The sequence below is a fragment of the Bombina bombina genome, chromosome 1, assembly GCF_027579735.1.
Source record: "Bombina bombina isolate aBomBom1 chromosome 1, aBomBom1.pri, whole genome shotgun sequence".
Taxonomy (NCBI): domain Eukaryota; kingdom Metazoa; phylum Chordata; class Amphibia; order Anura; family Bombinatoridae; genus Bombina; species Bombina bombina.
The window spans coordinates 606,621,075-606,646,250 of record NC_069499.1 but is presented as its reverse complement, the minus strand read 5'-3'; the positions used below and the strand labels follow the sequence as shown (position 1 = coordinate 606,646,250).

At 39.1% G+C, this 25,176-nt stretch overlaps 1 protein-coding gene across 4 annotated transcripts in view; it reads right to left on the bottom strand.

The window, feature by feature from the left end:
• Positions 1–11,610: 11,610 nt before the first annotated feature.
• The window catches only part of LOC128645753 (diacylglycerol kinase delta), a 245,823-nt gene continuing 232,257 nt past the window's right edge, over positions 11,611–25,176 (bottom strand). For all 4 annotated transcript variants that reach the window (XM_053698976.1, XM_053698975.1, XM_053698977.1 and 1 more), the window contains one exon: positions 11,611–14,002. In XM_053698976.1, coding sequence (XP_053554951.1) covers positions 13,950–14,002 — 53 coding nt within the window. In that variant the 3' untranslated portion in view covers positions 11,611–13,949. The remainder of the gene's footprint in view (positions 14,003–25,176) is intronic.

Below are 25,176 nucleotides of genomic sequence, written 5' to 3'. Positions count from 1 at the left end.
ACTTTTTAGCTCTGTGATTACCTTGTATCTAAGCATCTTCTGACAGCCCCCTGATCACATGACATTTTATTTATTATCTATCGACTTTCATTTTATCCAAATAGTGCAGTGTCTGCCACAATCCACAGGCATGCTCACAATGTTATCTATATGGTTTACCTGAACTAGCTCTCCCCTGTTGTGAAAAGCAAATACAAAAGCATGTGATTAGAGGCGGCCTTCAAGGGCTTAGAAATTATCATATGAGCCTTCCTAGGTTTAGCTTTAACTAAGAATGCCAAGAGAACAAAGCAAAATTGGTGATAAAAGTAAATTGGAAAGTTGTTTAAAATTACATGCCCTATTTGAAACTTGAAAATTATTTTTGGACTTGACTGTTCCTTTAAGTGACGTCATCCAAGATGGCGTCCCTTGAATTCCGATTGGCTGATAGAATTCTATCAGCCAATCGGAATTAAAGGTGAAAAAATCTTATTGGCTGATGCAATCAGCCATTAGAATGTGAGCTCAATCCTATTAGCTGATTGGATCAGCCAATAGGATTGAAGGATTTTTTCACCTTTAATTCCGATTGGCTGATAGAATTCTATCAGCCAATCGGAATTCAAGGGACGCCATCTTGGATGACATCACTTAAAGGGACAGTCAAGTCCAAAAATAATTTTCAAGTTTCAAATAGGGCATGTAATTTTAAACAACTTTCCAATTTACTTTTATCACCAATTTTGCTTTGTTCTCTTGGAATTCTATCAGCCAATCGGAATTCAAGGGATGCCATCTTAGATGACGTCACTTAAAGGAACCTTTATTCTTCAGTCGGCGTGGAAAGAAGAGGATGCTCCGTGCCGGATGTCTTGAAGATGGAGCCGCTCCGTGCAGATAGAAGATGCCGTCTGGACAAAGACTTCTGCCGGTTTGGATGAAGACTTCGGCCCGCTTGGATGAAGACTTCTGTCGGCTTCGATGAGGACTTCTGCCGCTTCGTTGAGGATGGATGTTGGGTCTTCAAAAACTGTAAGTGGATCTTCAGGGGTTAGTGTTAGATTTTTTAAGGTTTTATTGGGTGAGTTTTATTTTTAGATTAGGGTTTTTGGGCACCGAAAAAGAGCTAAATGCCCTTTTAAGGGCAATGCCTATCCAAATACCCTTTTCAGGGCAATGGGGAGCTTAGGTTTTTTAGCTAGGATTTTATTTGGGGCGTTGGTTGTGTGAGTGGTGGGTTTTACTGTTGGGGGGTTGTTTGTATTTTTTTTTACAGGTAAAAGAGCTGATTTCTTTGGGGCAATTCCCCGCAAAAGGCCATTTTAAGGGCTATTGGTAGTTTATTGTAGGCCAGGTTTTTTTTTTATTTTGGGGGGCTTTTTTATTTTGATAGGGTATTAGATTAGGTGTAATTAGTTTAAATATTTGATCATTTCTTTTTTTATTTTGTGTAATTTAGTGTTTGTTATTTTTTGTAATTTAGTTATTTGTATTTAATTAATGTAATTTATTTAATTGTAGTGTAAGGTTAGGTGTTAGTGTAAAACAGGTAAGGTTTTATTTTACAGGTAAACTTGTATTTATTTTAACTAGGTAGCTAGTAAATAATTAATAACTATTTACTAACTAGTCTACCTAGTTAAAATAAATACAAACTTGTAAAACACAACATAAATAGGGTAAGTAGCACTCTTAATTAATCAATCAAAATATACAGGTGCATCCTAGAATGGAAAATGTGTAACAACGTGAAAAAGGGAGTAGAAACCTAAAATACAGGTTGCTAAAAGTCTAGGCAAAAAAGAGCACAACTGTATGCAATAAAAGAGGAGACAAAAGGCGAATTCTTGAAATACAAATTAGTTTAATAAAACTACGCTATGTGAATTCATACATCCAAGCATACAAGTCACATACATACAGGGGATATCAAGGATGCATAAAAATGACAGATGGGCCGTGAAGGAGACTGGTGCACCAGTATACAAAAATAGGCAAATGTTCATCACATTAATGCATGTATAGATTGCATATATTTGTAATCCAAAAGTGTAGTGCGTGTCCCCAGAGATACACGGACCAGGTGAATACAGTCTTAACCCCTTCGTGTCTAAATGCAAGTAATAGCGTGAGGTCGTCAGGAGTCGAGGGGAGCTTAACCTCGCCGCGTCTTTTTCACAGGCATATATATAGTGCAGATAAATAACAGTTCATTTGAATACCTGTCTTTTTCACGCGGTTGCTCTACCCTTAACCGTAGCTCCTGAGACACTGAATCTTCTGGATTAGACAAGGGGTAGACCACAGTCAGGCAAAAGGTCCTCTGAACGAGTGCTGCAAACCATTAGTTTAATAAAACTACGCTATGTGAATTCATACATCCAAACATACAAGTCACATACATACAGGGGATATCAAGGATGCATAAAAATGACAGATGGGCCGTGAAGGAGACTGGTGCACCAGTATACAAAAATAGGCAAATGTTCATCACATTAATGCATGTATAGATTGCATATATTTGTAATCCAAAAGTGTAGTGCGTGTCCCCAGAGATACACGGACCAGGTGAATACAGTCTTAACCCCTTCGTGTCTAAATGCAAGTAATAGCGTGAGGTCGTCAGGAGTCGAGGGGAGCTTAACTTCGCCGCGTCTTTTTCACAGGCATATATATAGTGCAGATAAATAACAGTTCATTTGAATACCTGTCTTTTTCACGCGGTTGCTCTACCCTTAACCGTAGCTCCTGAGACACTGAATCTTCTGGATTAGACAAGGGGTAGACCACAGTCAGGCAAAAGGTCCTCTGAACGAGTGCTGCAAACCGACGAGTCTTAGAGCTCGTTTCACTCCTTTCAATACAGCAGCATGGAGCTTCTTCCGGGTGCTGACGTCACGTCAGTAGCTGTGCTGATTTATAGGAATTTGGCCGCAAAGGGAATTGTTGCCATTAGCAGAGAGATCTGTCACTCAAGACGGCTTTGATACTTATCGCAACACTTTACTTTCTTGTAGATCAGAACAGCAAGGGGTTATTTACAGGGATACATTTGTGATTAAACACTCATACATTCATACTTCCATTTGATACATTAGAAAAGTTTGTTATTCATCTAATCTATTATTTTACTGATATATGTATGTATGTTTGGGTTGCATGATAGGGATTGTATTTTTTAGTATTACAATTACGCCATTATATTCAATTTATAATTTTGATACTACCATAGACCATATAATTACATTGAATATAATGGCGTAATTGTAATACTAAAAAATACAATCCCTATCATGCAACCCAAACATACATACATATATCAGTAAAATAATATATTAGATGAATAACAAACTTTTCTAATGTATCGAATGGAAGTATGAATGTATGAGTGTTTAATCACAAATGTATCCCTGTAAATAACCCCTTGCTGTTCTGATCTACAAGAAAGTAAAGTGTTGCGATAAGTATCAAAGCCGTCTTGAGTGACAGATCTCTCTGCTAATGGCAACAATTCCCTTTGCGGCCAAATTCCTATAAATCAGCACAGCTACTGACGTGACGTCAGCACCCGGAAGAAGCTCCATGCTGCTGTATTGAAAGGAGTGAAACGAGCTCTAAGACTCGTCGGTTTGCAGCACTCGTTCAGAGGACCTTTTGCCTGACTGTGGTCTACCCCTTGTCTAATCCAGAAGATTCAGTGTCTCAGGAGCTACGGTTAAGGGTAGAGCAACCGCGTGAAAAAGACAGGTATTCAAATGAACTGTTATTTATCTGCACTATATATATGCCTGTGAAAAAGACGCGGCGAGGTTAAGCTCCCCTCGACTCCTGACGACCTCACGCTATTACTTGCATTTAGACACGAAGGGGTTAAGACTGTATTCACCTGGTCCGTGTATCTCTGGGGACACGCACTACACTTTTGGATTACAAATATATGCAATCTATACATGCATTAATGTGATGAACATTTGCCTATTTTTGTATACTGGTGCACCAGTCTCCTTCACGGCCCATCTGTCATTTTTATGCATCCTTGATATCCCCTGTATGTATGTGACTTGTATGTTTGGATGTATGAATTCACATAGCGTAGTTTTATTAAACTAATTTGTATTTCAAGAATTCGCCTTTTGTCTCCTCTTTTATTGCATACAGTTGTGCTCTTTTTTGCCTAGACTTTTAGTAACCTGTATTTTAGGTTTCTACTCCCTTTTTCACGTTGTTACACATAAATACAAGCTTGCCTGTGAAATAAAAATAAAACCTATGCTAGCTACAATGTAACTATTAGTTATATTGTAGCAAGCTTAGGGTTTATTTTATAGGTAAGTATTTCGTTTTAAATTGGTATTATTTAGTTAATGATAGGAATTTTTTATTAAATGTATTTTAATTATATTAAAGTTAGTGGGTGTTAGGGTTAGGTTTAGGGGTTTATAACTTTAGTATAGTGGCAGCGAAGTTGGTACGGCAGATTAGGGGTTAATAAATGTAGGTAGGTGCCAGCGATGTTAGGGGTGGCAGATTAGGGGTTAATAAATGTAGGTAGGTGGTGGCGATGTTAGGGGCGGCAGATTAGGGGTTAATAAATGTAGGTAGGTGGTGGCGATGTCGGGCGGCAGATTAGGGGTTAATAAGTGTAGGTTGGGGGCGGCAGATTAGGGGTTAATAAGTGTACTGTAGGTGGCGGCGATGTTAGGGGCGGCAGATTAAGAGTTAATAAGTGTAGGTAAGTGGCGGCGACGTTGGGGGCTGCAGATTAGGGGTTAATAAGTGTACTGTAGGTGGCGGCAATGTCGGGCGGCAGATTAGGGGTTAATAAGTGTAATGTAGGTGGTGGCAATCTTGGGGGCGGCAGATTAGGAGTGTTTAGACTCGGGGTTTATGTTAGAGTGTTAGGTGTAAACATAACTTTTCTCTTGCAAGGTGTATCCAGTCCACGGATTCATCCTTTACTTGTGGGATATTCTCATTCCCTACAGGAAGTGGCAAAGAGAGCACACAGCAGAGATGTCCATATAGCTCCCCCTCTAGCTCCACCCCCCAGTCATTCTCTTTGCCGGCTCTAAGCACTAGGGTCTCTCTACGGGAGGGTAAAGTGAATGTGGTGTTAGAATTGTAGTTTTATTATCTTCAATCAAAAGTTTGTTATTTTAAATGGTACCGGTTTGTACTATTTACTCTCTGGCAGAAAAAAGATGAAGAATTCTGCTGAGAGGAAGATGATTTTAGCATGTTGTAACTAAAATCCATTGCTGTTCCCACACAGGACTGAGGAGTACCAGAAAACTTCAGTTGGGGGGAACAGTTTGCAGGCTTGACTGCAATGAGGTATGTTCAGTCATTCATTTCTAGACAAGACTGAGATAATGCTAGCAGACTGACAATATCCCCATGTGGGGAGGGTAAGCTATGTTCTGTGACTTAGTAAAGAATTGAATGCTTACATAACAGGGCAAATTATGCTGGTTGACACTAACTTAGGGGAATCGATTATTTTACTTAAGAAATACTCGTTGGGAGACACTTTTAAAGCACTTTTGAGTACTTTCTGGGGTTATTATCCACATGGCTAAAATGTATTCACTTAGAAGTGATTTTTGTAGGCCTCATAGCTCCGGAGTGGAGTGGGAGGGGCCTAATTTTGCGCCTCAGATGCGCAGTTAGAATTGAAAGACAAGTTCATGCTGCTTCACATGGAGGGTCCTGCTGCTGTTTGAGGGCCTAAAAGAAGCTTCATTCCCCCAAAACTGATCCCTAAGGGCAGGTAGGGCCACAGCAGTAAGCTGTGACAAGGTGCTGTAGTAATTTAACCGGTTATTGGCTTTAGGCTGTTCCGGTTTGGGCATTAAGGGGTTAGTCGTTTTGAAACTTGTGGTGCAATCTTATTAAGGCTTTAGGTACATACTGTGAAAATTTCAAAAGGATTGCTGCATTTTTCACTGTTTTGTAAAATTGTGTGCTCTTTTTATCTCTTAAAGGCACAGTAATGTTTTTTCAAATTGTGTATTTTATTTGTTTAAAGTGATTTCTAAGCCTGTTTGTACATATTACTAGTCACATGTCTGAGACCAAGAAAAGTCCTTGTTCAATGTGTTTAGAAGCCATGGTGGAACCCCCTCTCAGAATGTGTCCCAATTGCACTAATGTGTCTATACACTTTAAAGATCATATTGTTGCACTTAAAAATGTGGCCCTAGATGATTTTCAGACTGAAGGTAATGAGGATAGTCCGTCTACCTCTCCCCATGTGTCACAACCAGTTACGCCCGCTCAAGCGATGCCTAGTACCTCTAGTGCGTCTGCCCCTATTACATTGCAACAACTAGCGGCAGTCATGGATAACTCCCTTGCGGCCTTCCTATCTAAACTGCCAGTTTTTCCTGCAAAGCGTGATAGCTCTGTTTTAAGAACAGATTATGAGCAATCTGAAGCTTTGGTAGCCTTATCTGATGTACCCTCACAACGCTCTGAAGTGGGAGTGAGGGACTTGATGTCTGAGGGAGAAATTTCCGATTCAGGAAAGGTTTCTCATCAGGCAGACTCAGATACATTAGCATTTAAATTTAAACACCTCCGAGTATTGCTCAGGGAGGTATTAGCTACTCTGGATGATTGTGACCCTATGGTGGTCCCAGAGAAATTGTGTAAAATGGACAAGTACCTAGAGGTCCCTGTATACACTGATGCGTTTCCGGTCCCTAAGAGGGTTGCGGATATTGTTACTAAGGAGTGGAATAGACCAGGTGTCCCTTTTGTTCCCCCCCCCCCTATTTTTAAGAAAATGTTTCCCGTAACTGACCCCATGCGGGACTCGTGGCAGGCGGTCCCTAAGGTAGAGGGGGCTGTTTCTTCGCTTGCTAAACGCACAACCATACCAATTGAAGACAGTTGTGCTTTTAAAGGCCCTATGGATAAAAAGTTAGAGGGTTTACTTAAGAAAATTTTTGTTCAACAAGGTTTTCTTCTCCAACCTATTGCCTGCATTATTCCTGTAACTTCTGCAGCTGCTTTCTGGTTTGAGGCGCTGGAGGATTCGCTCCAGACGTAGACCTCATACGACGAAATTATGGATAGAATTAAGGCTCTAAAGCTGGCTAATTCTTTTATCACAGATGCCGCTTTGCAATTAGCTAAGTTAGCGGCAAAAAAATCAGGTTTCGCCATTATGGCGCGCAGAGCGCTTTGGCTCAAGTCATGGTCGGCCGATGTGTCGTCAAAATCCAAAATATGAAATATACCTTTCAAAGGAAAGACCCTTTTCGGGACAGAATTGAAAGAGATCATTTCAGAAATCACCAGGGGAAAGGGCCATGCTCTCCCTCAGGACAAGCCCTTTAAGGCTAAAAACAAAGCTAATTTTCGTTCCTTTCGTAATTTCAGGAGCGGTCCCGCTTCAGCCTCTACAGCTGCAAAGCAAGAGGGTAACGCTTCACAGCCCAAGGCAACCTGGAAGCCTTACCAGGGCTGGGACAAGGGTAAACAGGCCAAAAAGCCTGCAGCTGCTACCAAGACGGCATGAAGGGGTAGCCCCCGATCTGGGACCGGATCTGGTAGGGGGCAGACTTTCTCTCTTCGCTCAGGCCTGGGCAAGAGATGTTCACGATCCCTGGGCATTAGAGATTGTTTCCCAGGGATACCTTCTAGAATTCAAGGACTCCCCTCCAAGGGGAAGGTTCCACATTTCTCGTCTGTCCACAGACCAGACAAAGAAAGAGGAGTTCTTACGCTGTGTAGAAGATCTACATACAATGGGAGTGATATACCCAGTTCCAATTGCAGAACAAGGACTGGGTTTTTACTCAAACCTGTTTGTGGTTCCCAATAAAGAAGGAACTTTCAGACCAATCCTGGATCTAAAAATTCTAAACAGATTCCTCAGAGTCCCATCTCTCAAGATGGAGACCATTCGGACAATCTTACCCATGATCCAGGAAGGTCAATATATGACTACCGTGGATCTAAAGGATGCGTACCTGCATATTCCTATCCACAAAGATCATCATCAGTTCCTCAGGTTCGTTTTTCTAGACAAGCATTACCAGTTCCTGGCTCTTCCATTCGGGTTAGCCACTGCTCCCAGAATTTTCACAAAGGTGCTAGGGTCCCTTCTGGCGGTTCTAAGACCGCGGGGCATAGCAGTGGCGCCTTATTTAGACGACATCTATATTCAGGCGCCGTCTTTTCACAGAGCCAAGGCTCACACGGAGATTGTATTGGCCTTTCTGAGGTCTCACGGGTGGAAGGTGAACATCAAAAAGAGTTCTCTGTCCCCACTCACAAGGGTTTCCTTCCTAGGAACACTAATAGATTCGGTAGAAATTAAAATATTTCTGACGGAGGTCAGAAAGTTGAAACTTTTAACTACTTGCCGAGTTCTTCATTCCATTCCTCAGCCATCTGTAGCTCAGTGCATGGAGGCAATCGGATTAATGGTAGCAGCAATGGACATAGTCCCTTTCGCTCGGATACATCTCAGACCACTGCAACTATGCATGCTCAAACAGTGGAATGGGGATTATGCAGATTTGTCTCCTCAAATACAGTTGGACCAGGAGACCAGAGATTTTCTTCTCTGGTGGTTGTCTCAGGATCACCTGTCTCAGAGAATATGTTTCCGCAGACCAGAGTGGATCATTGTAACGACCGACGCCAGTCTGTTAGGCTGGGGTGCAGTCTGGGACTCCCTGAAAGCTCAAGGCTTATGGTCTCGGGAAGAATCTCTTCTCCCGATAAACATTCTGGAGCTGAGGGCGATATTCAACGCGCTTCAGGCATGGCCTCAACTAGCTGCGGCCAAATTCATCAGATTTCAGTCGGACAACATCACGACTGTAGCTTACATCAATCATCAAAGGGGAACAAAGAGTTCCCTAGCGATGAAGGAAGTAACCAAAATAATCAGGTGGGCGGAGGATCACTCCTGCCATCTCTCAGCAATTCACATCCCAGGAGTAGACAACTGGGAGGCGGATTTCCTGAGTCGTCAGACCTTTCATCTGGGGGAGTGGGAACTCCACCCGGAGGTATTTGCCCAGCTGACTCAGCTTTGGGGCACTCCAGAGTTGGATCTGATGGCGTCCCGTAAGAACTCCAAACTTCCTCTCTACGGGCCAGGTCCTGGGACCCCAAGGCGGCATTGATAGATGCTCTAGCAGAGCCTTGGTCCTTAAATCTGGCTTATGTTTTCCCACCGTTTCCCCTTCTCCCTCGTCTGGTCACCAGAATCAAGCAGGAGAAGTCTTCGGTGATTCTGATATCACCTGAGTGGTCACGCAGGACTTGGTATGCAGACCTAGTGGACATGTCATCTGTCCCACCATGGACACTGCCAATGAGGCAGGATCTTCTAATTCAGGGTCCATTCAAGCATCAAAATCTAATTTCTCTATGTCTGACTGCTTGGAGATTGAACACTTAATTCTATCAAAGCGTGGTTTCTCTGAGTCAGTTATAGATACCCTTATTCAGGCGAAAAAGCCTGCCACCAGGAAAATCTACCATAAGATATGGCGGAAATATCTTTGTTGGTGTGAATTCAAGGGTTACTCATGGAGTAAGATTAGGATTCCCAGGATATTGTCTTTTCTCCAAGAAGGTTTGGAGAAACGATTGTCAGCTAGTTCTTTAAAAGGACAGATATCTGCTCTGTCTATCCTTTTACACAAGCGTCTGGCAGAGGTTCCAGACGTTCAAGCGTTTGCACAGGCCTTAGTCAGAATCAAGCCTGTCTATAAACCAGTGGCTCCGCCATGGAGTCTAAATCTAGTTCTTTCAGTTCTTCAAGGGGTTCCGTTTGAACCTTTACATTCCATAGATATTAAGTTGTTATCTTGGAAAGTTTTGTTTTTGGTAGCTATCTCTTCTGCTCGAAGAGTTTCAGAATTATCTGCCTTACAGTGCGATTCACCTTACCTGGTGTTCCACGCAGATAAGGTAGTTTTGCGTACCAAACCTGGTTTCCTTCCTAAAGTGGTTTCTAATAAGAATATTAACCAGGAAATAGTTGTTCCTTCTCTGTGTCCTAATCCTTCTTCGAAGAAGGAACGTCTGTTGCACAATCTTGATGTAGTTCGTGCTCTAAAGTTCTATTTGCAAGCAACTAAGGATTTCAGACAAACATCTTCCTTGTTTGTTATCTATTCTGGTAAGAGGAGAGGTCAGAAAGCGACTTCTACCTCTCTTTCCCTTTGGCTGAAAAGCATCATCCGTTTGGCCTATGAGACTGCTGGCCAGCAGCCTCCTGAAACTATTACTGCTCATTCTACCAGAGCAGTGGCTTACACATGGGCTTTTAAAAATGAGGCTTCTGTTGAACAGATTTGTAAGGCAGCGACTTGGTCTTCACTGCATACTTTTTCAAAATTTTACAAATTCGATACTTTTGCTTCTTCGGAGGCTATTTTTGGGAGAAAGGTTTTGCAAGCAGTGGTGCCTTCCGTTTAAGGTACCTGACTTGTTCCCTCCCTTCATCCGTGTCCTAAAGCTTTGGTATTGGTATCCCACAAGTAAAGGATGAATCCGTGGACTGGATACACCTTGCAAGAGAAAACAGAATTTATGCTTACATGATAAATTACTTTCTCTTGCGGTGTATCCAGTCCACGGCCCGCCCTGGCAATTAAGTCAGGTAAAAAATGTTTTGTTTAAACTACAGTCACCTTTTTCTTCCTAACCTTTGGTCGAATGACTGGGGGGTGGAGCTAGAGGGGGAGCTATATGGACAGCTCTGCTGTGTGCTCTCTTTGCCACTTCCTGTAGGGAATGAGAATATCCCACAAGTAAAGGATGAATCCGTGGACTGGATACACCGCAAGAGAAAGTAATTTATCAGGTAAGCATAAATTCTGTTTTTATTTCCCATAGGAATCAATAGGGCTGCATTACAGAGCCTTACACTCCTTTATTGCAGGTGTTAGACTTTTTTTCAGCCAACTCTCCCCATTGATGTCTATGGGGAAATCGTGCACGAGCACGTAAAACCAGCTCACCGCTGCGCTGGTATTGGAGTGCGGTATGGAGCTCAATTTTGCTCAACGCTCACTTCTTGCCTGCTAACGCCGGGTTTTTGTAAACCTGTAATAGCAGCGCTATAGGGAGGTGAGCGGTGACAATAACTTGCAAGTTAGCACCGAGCAGCTCTTCTCGCAAAACTCGTAATCTAGCCGATTCTTTGTACTGCAATCGTTTTTCAAAAGCCAAAGTCCACCTACCATTTGACATTTTTTGAGGAGCCAATCTGCTTTAGTCTGCAAACAACAAGGCTAGGCATGGTCATAATGTTAGCATAAAGTGCAATGTTTTGTAGTTATAAGTTAAAGCTATCAAGAGAAAAATATAAAGCAGGGGTAGCACTAAGTCAGCAGGCTGCATTTCAAATTCTGAGACTTATAAATCCTTAATTTTCAGAAATATATTACACAAAGGGGGCAAAATGAAAGCATACTGTAAAATTGTAGTATGAATAGCTAGACATTTTATATAAAAGTCTCAAGGTGTTTACTGTCCCTTTAAGCATATCAGCTACAACATAATTATATTGAATCCATTACTAGAAACACAGAATTATTGACTCCATTCTACATCCATATGTCTACAATGCTTTCAAATAACTAGAAGAAAACCTTTTTATTTTTTATTTAATTTTATTATCTGAGGACTTGAAATACAGACTTAAGGACCAAACAAGTCGAAATGTTTATCTTCATGCAAGTGACCAGTATGTAAGTTGACCAAACATGGAGAAGGATAGGTGGAACATGTACAGAGATAATATATCATTTTTCTCCATACATCTTAGAACACTACAGAATAAACAATAAGATGCCAAAGACTGGATGTTTCCTATTATATGTTTGGCTGTGGAGGCCATATGTATTAGCCAATGCAGGTACTTATTTGCCTATAACTGAAGTGATTTTAATTTCTTTATTAAATGCAATGAGACCTATAATTAAAACAGCCGACAATTTACAGATATCCATTTGGCATCTTCCACAAACGCTTATTTGGCCATAATCTTTAAAAATATATAAATAAATATATATATATTCTTTTCTTGTTTGAAACACAAAATGGATTTTCAGTGCAAAATGTTTCCCCACATGGTCCCTGACCACCTTATTGTAGGTAATTATGTTTACGGCAGGCTTCTGGCCTACAGTAATGAATATAACTTTGTGGGATAGATCAAAATACTTGGTAAACGTACAGCAACACCATCAGTGCACACATTTTCCAGATTGCAGGAATATATTAATGACTGCTCATGTGTAGAGCAGTGACTTCTATATTATTCTCTAGAGATAATGGGCTCATTTAAAGGGCCATAATACCCAAATGTTTAAACACTTGAAAGTGATGCAGTATAGCTGTAAAATGCTGACTAGAAAATATCTCCTGAACATCTCTATGTAAAAAAGAAAGATATTTTACCTCAAAAGTTCCTCAGTAGCCACCTCCCATTGTAAAGGACTTCTAAGCAGCATTTTAGTGTGTCTGTCCTGGGACATATTAGGGGATGAGCATCGTGAACTATTTCACCAATCAGGTAAAGGAAGCTTACTATGAAATCTCATGAGAGTTAAGTCAAATCTCATGAGATCACAGTAAGAGTTCATGACCTCAGCACTGCTGATGCTGATTGGCTGCTGTTCATTTCTTCATTTTTTTTTATTTTTACCTGCAGCTCAGAGCAGGTGAAGTATAACTTTTTACACAGAAAAATTGTGAGATAAAATATCTTCCTTTTTTACATAGAGATGCTCAGGTGATATTTTCCTGTCAGCTTTTTACAGTTATACTGCATCAGTTTCAAGTGATTTAGCATTTGAGTATTATGTCCCTTTAAATTCACCTTTACATCAAGATTTGTGTTTTTTACTTCAGTTATGCTTTTATGCTAAGTTTTTTTTTCCTCATAAAAGTAAATTGAATTCTCCCAACAAGGTTATGTTCTATATTTTAAAGGTATTTTAATTACTGGATTATTTAGACTTTTCTGGTCAGTTGACTATGGATGTGTTGCTAAAATTGTAAAATGTTTTCACATTTCTAGAAATAATCTCAGTTGTGGGGATTTGGAGGGTGAGGTTAGAGGAAGTGACATAACATCTACTCTTTACAAAATTACTCCAAAAAAAGCTACTTCACCAATAAATATTGCTTCAATGAACTGTACATTCACCATGACATCTTAAGACCACAAGGCTCAAAGTCCTATGACCACAGTTAACAAGTCACAGTTTCACAAAATATATTACATCTAAAATAAGTAAATATCATCTTTGTTCATTTCTTTGTTACATGCAGCAATGCTTTTAGTCCGATTAAGTTACCAGAGAACAAGGTTGTACCGTAGTTTGCGATGCAGTGGTCAAATTTGAGTTTTCATCTTGAGCTGAGTGAAAGTTTAAACCCTAACAGCAAGGCTCAAGTTTATATCAAAATGTTTAGCTGCTGTTGAGATTCAAACCTAGATGATAAGATGTTCTCAGATGCATTCACCTCAAATTTGAAAGCCCAGATAGTGGAGTTGAGACTTACGCTTAGTTGAACAGATGCTATGGAAGCTGAGCAGCTATTGTAAAGTCTTTATGTGGTTTCAAATATGCTAACAGGTAAACTAAGGCCTAATCTTTTGCCTCCCGTGGGTTTGAATGGTTACTGTAGAAGCAAAAGTCTGTTTGCTTTCATTGTTTTCTAGAATCTTTATGCAGCCTTTACATTAGATGAATCTTTTTTTCCGGGCATGAAGTGAACTGCATGATTACTTCAAGTTGACAATCTTTGGTGGCTGTCTGGAGATTGAATTGGTTTTCAAAAGAAGTCACACTGGACTATCCAGCTATGAATAATTGTAGAGATTTTTTTTTCCCCAGCAAGTGTTACACCACATCAAATATCCACCAATACAATAGCCTCATGCTGTACATTCCTGTTATTACATGGGGCTAGTGATGTCCTTAATACCCTGTAGAATTCTCTTCATATGACCCACTTTGGTTATTCCCAGATCCTAAGGAAGAAGAGGACACAGTTAATCATAATTTACTCTACAATGAAGATAACACAAAATGGAACTATGATAATGATGATGGAGAAAATGTGAAAACCTCTATAGGTGACCTGAGTAGCTAGTCTTATAGTCTTAAATAACAAGGTTTATTACAATGCATTTATACTGTATTTGAAATCAATTCTAAAATCAAGGCTTTGTATTTTATGTTAAGGGACATTAAACCCTGTGAGACTGTTACTTTATCAGCTGAAGCGATAAGATAAGGAAAACGGGCCTTTAGAACAATGATAACTTAGAGGGGAAGTTTAATAGTTTGTGTCTTAATAATAGCTTTAGAGCACATTTGTAGCTGCTATATCAACATATTTCACCCTTAAAATCTGCTCCAATAGGTTTTCCCCCAGCTGCCCCTAAGCCTGTAAAGCTATTTTATTCTGGCCAACATCAGACAGTACAGCTAACAAGAAGGCTGCCAATTGCCCTGTTCTCTTTATATTATGCATGTTCCTGTCTCCTGTTTCATGCATGTGTAGCTTGTCAGTTTCAGCAAAACAGGCTGACAGGCAGAAAAGGAAGTATGCAAAATAGAAAGTTAATGGCACTGGCGAGGCCCTTCTCATTGTCTGTACCTTTCCTCTGTTAAACTATAGAAAAACTGTGAGAGCTTGGGGGAACCTCACCAGAGTGCATTTTATAGAGCTACAAATGTAGTTTATTGTTAAAAATGAGGCACAAACTACTTAAATAACTATTAAATGTTCCTTGCTGTCCCTTTGACTTCTGCTGGGGCCTTTTCTCTTGTAATAAACCTACTACTACTTGTCTGTAGCTGTAGAAAAAAAAAGAAGGCTATTTTGATGGTAAATTATTTCTATAGTAACAAGATGAACTCATGCTTCATAAATCTGTATCAGACTTAGGAGCCAAACCAGCTATATATTTTAGGATTTATATGTATGACTATTGTAAAAATATGACAAGCTAGAGGGAAAATTCCCAAAGCCATGGTTCCTTGATTCTTTCGATTTAATAAGCCCTGGTCCAAACAGAAAGAGCTGTCCAGTTAGACATAATTATCTGGCACAAGTTCTGTAAAGGGATTCTTTTAATATGTACCTCACCCTTACTAATGGGTGAAAGGTTTTTAGATTTATTGGCATCTTTGTGTGCCACAATACACTACATTATGGTCTTCATTACTACTAATAGTATAGCTGTTGCTGGAAAACAATGTCAGTGGAAAGGGTATAGTTGTTGCTGGACAATCAGAATTGTGTTGTTGTTTTTTAACTGATGGCAGTTGCTGTGCTCTAGACTCTAGAGGACCTTACTAAATAATGCTTATATAATGCAGCATAATTACTAGGGGGCTTATTTCTTAATTCCTATAATCAGTTTAATTTTCTAACTTTAAAATCTTAAAGTGATGAATAAAATACAATAGGAATTTGTGAGCTTATCCTCATCTTAAACAATACAGTTCTTTAGGACTAGAAATGTTAAGTTTTCTTGAATATCCATTATGTCTTGTTAAACTATTTCTTTTTAGCCTTTTTCCATACATTTCCTAATTCCTAAGATGATATGGTATCCAAGCAACATAAATACCAGACAATTATGTATGTAATGACCACTAGGTGATGAGATGGACAGGAGATCATGACTGGGGAAGCCTATTACAGGGTACCTTTAGGTCTCTCCTTTCCAGTAAAACCAGCTCTGAGCCCTGGATGTCATGACGGATAAAAATGTCCTTGTACTCCCCCAAACCCAAAACGTCCAGCCATGCGGCCACCTCCTCTGTGCCCCACTTATCCACTGGTAGAGAAAGACAATGGAGAGAACAGAAGGAAGTCCTACTAGAACTCTTAAAAAGTGAGGTAGAGAGATTACTGGGAAGTTTAGCAGTGTTGATTACCAATGTCAGAAAGATTTAACCAGTAACTGTTTGTGGGAGTAGTACCAAACTACTGGAAAATTGCTATTGTTGTACTACATCACACAATGGAATATAGGAGGGTCAAATCATTACATCTGACATATGAAAAGTGGAATAAAATCTGCTAAGAAAAATAAAATATTGTTTAAAGGGAGATACAAGTGCAAAAAGAAAATGCTACAACGTGTTAGAACATTTTATTATTACACTATTGCTTGCATGTAACTATAGAGTTAAACTCTGCAAAAGCATTAAACACATAGTTAACGTCAGGATCAGAGCAGCAATGCAATACTGGGACCTAGCTGAACACATCCAATGAGCCAATAATCAGCTGGCCTACCAGTAGTGCATTGATGATTTGGAGCTAAATTTAAGTATATGTGTAATCAGTCATATAGTTATATGCAAGCAACAATGCAACAATAAAATGCTATAACACAATACATTGTTTCCTATTTGTACTTAAGGTCCCTATAATACCTAATGTCAAAATATTTAAAAGATACTGAATAAACTCTTCATAATATAATGCATAGAAACAATTTAAAAAGAAGATAAGAAGAGAACTTAGGATTTAGTTTCTAGAGCCAGAAGATTTTCATGCAGTTGCTATCAGAACTGCAAAAAAAGTAGTTTGCTAAATACATTTAAATAAGACAGGGCAAAGGCATAACTTGTTGCGAATGTGCGATTATTTAGCTAGTTACAGGTTTTATATACAAAATATTATTTAATATCATTTGAAGAACAGTTTACTTGTTATATTTACTATAATGTGCTCTTCAATTACTGAACATGAAAATGAAAGACTATGAAGTTATGAAAAAAGAAGTGAATAAATGAAATGTTGACCATTTTTCAAGGACCTAAAGCGATGCTCCTTTGAATTTCTTTTTTAAACAAATACATTTTTTACTATGTGTTTAATCTTTGCACAATAGAGTCTCCCTTTCCAATATGGAGTCTCATGTCCCTGCCATAAAAATGGCATTCACCAACCTGATGTATTTACTGTATTGGGGGTAGTGTCTACAAAAGAGCCCTTATACCCTAACACAACATACAACACACTTATTACATAACTTATATAAGAGGGGATTGATTACCCTCACTGAAATGAAGGGTCTCATACTTCTCTAGATAGCAAATAATTTCCAATGGAATTGCAATCACCAGCACATGACTATAAGGGTTCTCTGGTCTCTAAAAGGAACCCTAGCACCCCCCCCCCCCATAAAAAAACACTAAAATGGACTAAGTGACTCTTCTTTCAAATGAGAGGTCATATGCTTGGGTTGCTATCAGGTGCTTACCTTGGCAACACTAATGATCACCTCATTGAACTATATACATATGAAACAAAATTATGGGGAAGGGATTGACCCTCTATCATTTCCCCACAATATACAGAGGGGTGAGAGACCATTCATTTGATAGAAGCCTTCCTTCTCTTTCAAAAGAGTGATGAATGTTTTGTCCAGCTGCAATGTCATTGTCATAACAATGACAAACACACATCAGCATTATCTGTAAGATTATTTTGGGCAATTTTTCTAACTTGAAGATATTATTACATATTATTTGTGTCTGCATAAATAACATTCTTCTTCACAGCAAAAATGTTACAAATAAACACACAGAGTTGAGAAATAGACCTTAAAGGGACATAATCGTCAAAGAAAACATCTGGGTTTCAAATAGAGAATACAATTTTTAGATTTACTTCTATTCTCAAATTTGCTTCATTCTCTTGGTATCCTTTGTTTGCGGAGATAAATGCTCTACTGGAAACTAGCTGAACACATTGGGTGAGACAGTGACAAGCAGCTAGCTAGCAGTATTGCATTGCTTTTGAGTCTACCTATGTATGCTTTTAAACAATTGATACCAAGAGAACAAAGCAAATTAGATAAGAGAAGTAAACTGGGAAATTGTTAATAATTGCATGTTCTTTCTGAATCACGAACGTTACATTTTTACTTTACTGTCCCTTTAATGCTGTTGCTCCCCTGCAAATCTGTGCACACAGAATCAACCCATACTAAGACGCTTCATACTTCAAGAAGCTCAATGAAAAGAAGATTGTTTGGAGCGAAATAGATCTGCACAAGGACCTAAGTGTGAGGAGGCAGGGGCAAGCAGTAAAAATGAAAATAAATGTTATTGTTTTAGTTAAATAAAACTATTTAAATTGTTATTATTAAGTTAATGGTTATTTTTCTTTAATTAAATAAAACTATTTACATTTTGTATTATTTGGGTAATCGTTATTTTTCTCCTTCCAATAAAGTACAGCTGAAAAGTTGATCAAATATGAATGATTAACCTATTAAACTGAAGCTAGTTCACCTCCCAACAATTTAATTAATTTCAATGATCCCTATGCATATCTAATGATCTAACTGGAATAATAATCTGAAAAGTTTTTATTCTAAAAATGAAAACCATGATTTAAATTTAGTGATTTAAATCAAATCCACCCTGCATAAAGTGAATTGATGCTAAATGTACAACCATAAATGTGGAACTACATAATGTTTGTTTTAAATACTCAGGAAATAAATCTGTTGCTAACCACCAGGTCTGCATCTGGAACCATAAAGGGTTTGTTTATGGTTCTCAGCACCACGGTGCAGGGAAGAGAGAGCAGTAATTTGATGTTGAAAGAGCAGCGGCACACTTCTAGTTAGGTAATTAAAGGGGCTTGAAAACAAGATTCAGATAGAGCAAACAATTAAAAAAAAAAAGTTCTAATTCGCTTATAATATTAAAGGAACAGTTTATTCCAAATTAAACTTTCATGATTCAGATAGGGCATGCAATTTTAAACAACTTTCCAATTTACTTTTATCAACACATTTGCTTTGCTCTCTTGGTATTCTTAGTTGAAAGCTAAACCTAGGTAGGCTCATATGATAATTTCTAAGTAAATAAAGGGATTATCTATCTTTTAAAAAAAATAACAATTCTGGAGTAGACTGTCCCTTTAAATTTGCTTTGTACTCATGGTATTCTTTGTTTAAGAGCATATCTAGGTAGGTAGCATTCACGTGTTTGGAGCACTACATGGCAGTAAACACTGTCCCTTTAAATTTGCTTTGTACTCATGGTATTCTTTGTTTAAGAGCATATCTAGGTAGGTAGCATTCACGTGTTTGGAGCACTACATGGCAGTAAACACTGCTGTCATATAGTGGTGTTGCAAATATATAATACCGTTCAGTGTGATCTTGCAAAACGTCTAACATTTAGGGGCATATTTATCAAGCCCCTGAAGGTTCGCCGGTAACAGAAGTTATCAAGAAGTTATGAAGCAGCGGTCTAAAGACCGCTGCTCCATAACTTGTCCACATGCTCTGAGGCGGCGGACAGAAATCAACCCGATCTAATATGATCGGGTTGATTGACACCCCCTGCTAGCGGCCGATTGGTCGCAAATCTGCAGACGGCGGCATTGCACCAGCAGTTCACAAGAACTGCTGGTGCAATGATAAATGCCGACAGCGTATGCTGATCGATGTGCAGCGGACATGATATGCTACTTCATACCATGTCCGCTCGCACATTGGTAAATAGGCCCCCTAGTGTTCTCAACATGTCAATGCTCAAGATCTACATAGGACAAAGTAAATTTGATGATAGAAGTAAATTGGCTTTTTTTTTTCTCTTAAATTGGATACTCTGGCCTCTAGTTATCAAGGTCTGTTGGACCTGATCCGACAGTGCGGATCAGGTCCGACAGACCTCGCTGAATACGGCGAGCAATATGCTCGCCATATTCAGCATTGCACCAGCAGCTCACAAGAGATGCTGGTGCAACGCCGCCCCCTGCAGACTCGTGGCCAATAGGCCGCCAGTAGGGGGGTGTCAATCAACCCGATCATACTCGATCGGGTTGATTTCCGGCGATGTTTGTCCGCCTGCTCAGATCAGGCGGACAGGTTATGGAGCAGCGGTCTTTGTGACCGCTGCTTCATAACTGCTGTTTCTGGCGAACCTGCAGGCTCGCCAGAAACACGGGGCATCAATCTCCATTCGGAGCTTAATACATATGCCCCAGTATCTGAATCATAAAAGAAAAATGTTAGGTTTTATGTCTATTTATGAATGTGCACTTGTACTGTACCAAATGATATGACATTTATTTAAATCTAAATTCATTAATAGTAGACATGGGAAATAAGAGGCCACTCATGGACTTCGGCTATTTTTGGATTTGCACAGATCTTAGTGTGGTGATCTTTCACAAGCATAAATCTGCCTTTTTCTTTTGGATACTTTTATTTTATTATTTTTTACTACAATAAGGGCTAGATTACAAGTGGCTCTAGAATGTTCATTTTTGCGATTGCCGGGTTGCGTTCATATTACAAGTTCCAAGAAAAATTATTTTGTGCTAGCGTTAACCCGAATAGTGTGAAAAGCCCTAAGTTTTTACGTGCACGTGCGTGTATTCCCCCATAGAAATCAATGGAGAAAAAAAGTGGGGGTGAAAAACACCCGAGATCACGCAAATGCCATTGCATCTTCGCATTCCCCACAGAAGTCATTGGAGAAAAAAATATGTTGAAAAAAAAACCAAACACCCATCACGCAAACAACATAGCATTATCGCATTAGAAAATGTGAAATATTTACAGTAAATACAGTACATAGTTAAAATCTTTATTGAATACAGGGGCGAATTATGGCCTAAGCAAACAAGGCACGTGCATAGGGAGGCAGATTTGGGAGGGGCGGCAGGGAGCAGCAGCGGCAAGCATTTTTGCGTCAAAGGACCATAGCCTGCGTGATATTAGGGAGCGGCTGCAGTTGGTACTTTTTCAGTTTTGGTGTCAGATGTTCTAAGAACTCAAAAGGGATGCAGAAAAGCATATAGACTGTGAAATCAGTGGTACCATGGTGGTAGTCCTGGACCCGCATACCCCGCAGGTATACTTGATTAAATTTACTTTTGTATAGAGCGGCATATTTAATTTGGCTTGATTGCAATGGGGGTCATGACTCTGTCTACCACACTGCCTCTGCTGACAGTTCCTGCTTTAAAAGCCACGATGTGGACTCTTGTGGCTGCTGGAGTGATACATGCTATGTGCGTGGGTCACAAAGCCTCTCACTGCATGTGTGCATAGTCTGGGATTGCTCTGGGGGCACCATGTGTTAAATTAAATTATGACAATAACAGTTATGAGAAGCTCAATGAAAACCGCCTTTTGTGCTGAACCACTGGGTGCCCATTGCTACACCGCTGTTATTCTCATAACTTATTTTGATGACGCAGCTTTGGTAGATACCAGCCCTTTTATAGTCCAGCGACTGTAAAGTAAGTTTAAACCCAGGTATTCCCTGGGCAAGCCCCCTTCACACTATAACAATGGAAGGATAACTCCGGCACCCACATATGTTTCTGTTTTTTACTATTAAGTTTATTATGTGCTTTTAAAATGAATCCAGCTACCATGGTATACATGTCCCTAAGCTATGTATTTATATATGACCTCTCTTTGCCAAATGTTAGCTCTCTATTATCGTGTTATGTACTGGGGTGGGTGAGGCCACATTAGTGTGGTATTATGCTTATTATCATTGTACACTGCTATTTATGCTGAACTAAACAACTGGATGACTGGTATGTAAATAGAACTATTATACCACTGTTTCCTTTACAACTTATTTATGCAGAGTGGTTGTGCAAATCCAGGAAGTACAAGCCCCCATTCATTACAATTGTATAGGTTTTGACTTAAGTTTAAAAACAATGATTTCCCCCCTTCGCTGCCGTACAGAGCTATGTGACAACACATAATTCTGTACTAGCAGTGGTGATAACTCTGGCACACATGTATGTATTATACCCCAATTTTCATAGTGGTTATATTCTTTTTGGTGAGTTTTAGCTTGTTATATCTCATGATCCTACTGGGTGCACTAGCTAGCTTTTTTTTTTTTTACAATTTGTGGCTTGGTTTGACAGGATCATTCAGTAACTGATGATGAGCTCATAGTTATAGTATTCCACAGAATTTTGGTATTTTTATAGGACTGATTATTTTATTTGGAGGTAGAATTAAGTGTATTCTGTCACAATCATATATTGATGGGGTTTGTTATTGTTGATTACCTACCATTTTTGGCACAATTTTAACTGGGGGGATACTTTGATTTTTAAGGATGTTGGATTTTACAATCTTGTGTGGTCTGAGGAAGGGTACTTGCACCCTGAAACGTCACCTACGCAATAAACACTCATTTTAGATTTTTTTTAAAATCCAGTGAGTGTGATACATTATTTTTTTCTATTATGTGTCCCTTCATATGCATTAGTTATTTTCTCACCCTCCCTCCTTTTTTTTTTGAGTGCCTAGGTCAGTACAAAACCAAAATACGCCATTGATTAAATATGAATATTGCATAAATATCATGTTTTTATATAATATACATATATATATATATATATACATACTGTATATATATATATATATATATATATATATATAAATATAATGCACTTATATATATGTATATATGACTGTAAATACATATATACACATATAAATACATTAATATACATGTATATACAGTGGGTATTGAAAAGAATCACCCCCTTGAAAATAATCACATTTTGTTGCTTTGCAGCCTGAAATAAAGACAGACACAGTTTTTGTTTATCCAGTTGTAATTACTCAGTGCAATTTATAACATCCAAGTGAAAGATATAACACCAACATGCCAGGCAAAAATAAAGACAATTCAAAAACAGAATCACTGAGTTAGAAAAAGGTTCACCTCCTCCTAAAATTACTTTTAAACTCAATCAGGTGTAGCTAATCACCTTCTCAACGGCACACACAAAGCCATTTGACCTTCAACTGTGATGAGCTATTGATTAGCTCAGCATGAAAAGAGCTTTCCCGGAGCATCTCAGTCCCTGGTAGTGCAACTGAAGCAAACAATCAATAATGGCACTGTCAAAAGATTTCCGAGATAAAGTTGTGGACAGGCACAAGTCAGAAAATGGATACAAGAAAATATCAAAGACTTTATCAGTGCCTAGAAGCACAGTGAAGTCTATTATTTAGAAGTGGAAGGTATTTGGTACAACACAGACCTTCTCTGAATCAGGATGTCGCTCCAAATTGGATGAAAGAGCCAGAAGGAAACCAGTCAGAGAGGCTACCAAGAGGCCCACAGCAACTCAGAAGCAGTTGCAGGAATTTATGACAAAGATTGGTCATTGAGTGCATGTGACAACGATATCACAAATTCTCCACAAATGTGGCATTTATGGGAGGGTTGCAATAAAAAAGCCACTCCTCAAGACAGGCCCCATGCAGTCATGACTGTGCTTTGCCATAACACACCTAGGAGATTCTGAGGCCACATGGAAAAGGTGTTATGGTTAGATGAGACAAAGATTGAATTATTTGGCCTCAACACCAAACAACATGTCTGGAGGAAATCCAATACAGCTCACTATCCAAATAACACAATACCTATAATATCCTGTTATGGGGGTGTTTCTCTGCAGCAGGCACTGGAGCACTTGTCAGGATAGAAGGAATAATGGATAGGGCAAAATACCGTCAAATTCTTGAGGACAATCTGCTACCCTCTGCCAGGAAGTTGTCAACGGGAAGAAGGTTTAACTTCCAACATGACAATGACCCAAAGCACACAGCAAAAATGATCACACAGTGGTTGAATGAGAAAAAGGTGAATACCCTTGCATGGCTTAGTCAGAGTCCAGACTTAAAACCCATTGAATATCTGTGACATGACTTAAAGACTGCAGTCCACAAACGGTCACCATCAAATGTAACGGAACTGGATCAGTTCTGCAAAGAAGAGTGGGCAAATATTGCACAGTCTAGATGTGCAAAGTTAGTGGAGACATATCCCAACAGACTAAAGGCTGTAATTAAAGCAAAAGGTAGTTCAACAAAATACTGACACAAGGGGGTGATCCTTTTCTTTCCTATGACATGGAGAGTCCACGACGTCATTCCAATTACTAGTGGGATATTCAACTCTTGGCCAGCAGGAGGAGGCAAAGAGCACCCCAGCAAAGCTGTTAAGTGTAACTTCCCTTACCCATAATCCCCAGTCATTCTCTTTGCCTTTCTCAATGGAGGATGTGCGAAGTTGGTGTCTGAAGATATTTAATCCTTTTATAAGGGCTATTCCCTGCAAGCAAGGATTTGGGGCTATGCTGTGTACATGTCAATCTCTTTAGTAAGAGTAATGGTGGCTATTAGCAGTTAGAAAGCGGCGAGGTTGTCTTTGATTTATTTCTAACATTATTGCTACCCCTTTGATAGAAAGCCAGGGTTGGTTACTCTGCTCTTTCTTTTTCTACAGGTCACTGTCGGCGGTCAAGTGAGGCTATCAGACCTGCAGCTGCTGTGTCTGCTCCACAGCAGAGTTTTCCTGAAGGTAAGTCCTTTCTTTTCTATTTCTTAGATGACAGAAGGATTGGGACAATCAGGGACATAGTGGGACCTGATACCTACTACCCTCAGAAGGTATTTATGCTTATTTTATATATCCATTGTGGGATATTTGCGGCTCAGCAGCTATCTGGCTTTATGCCTGTGAGAGGATTTTAAGCCGCCTCCAATGCCGGGCAAATTTTCCAACAGTGTGGAAACTGGTGGTAACATTAAAATGTTCCATAGACGTTAATGGAGATAAATGTTTTTACCACCAGTTTCCAACCTTTACCACCATCAATGGAAACCCTCAGTGATTCTGTTATTGAATTGTCTTTATTTTTGACTGACATGTTGGTGTTATATCTTTCACTTGGATGTTTTAAGTTGCACTGAGTAATTACAACTGGATAAACAAAAACTGTGTCTGTCTTTATTTCAGGCAGCAAAGCAACAAAATATGATTATTTTCAAGGGGGGTGATTCTTTTCAATACCCACTATATATATATATATATATATATATATATATATATATATATATACTATATATATATATATATACACAAATACATATTTAGCAATGTATATGTATGTGTCTCAATGTTAAAGCCCTTTGCCTGCCTTTTGTTTTCTAACACTCAAGATCTCATATCTTTGAGGCCTTATAATTTTTTTTAAAAAGTTAATAATAATAATAATAATAATAATAAGTGTTAATATGAGTGTAACTGTATTTTGTAATGTATTTTTCAAGTGTTTTGTGCAACTTTTTTGTTTTGGAAAACAGTTAACCACAGC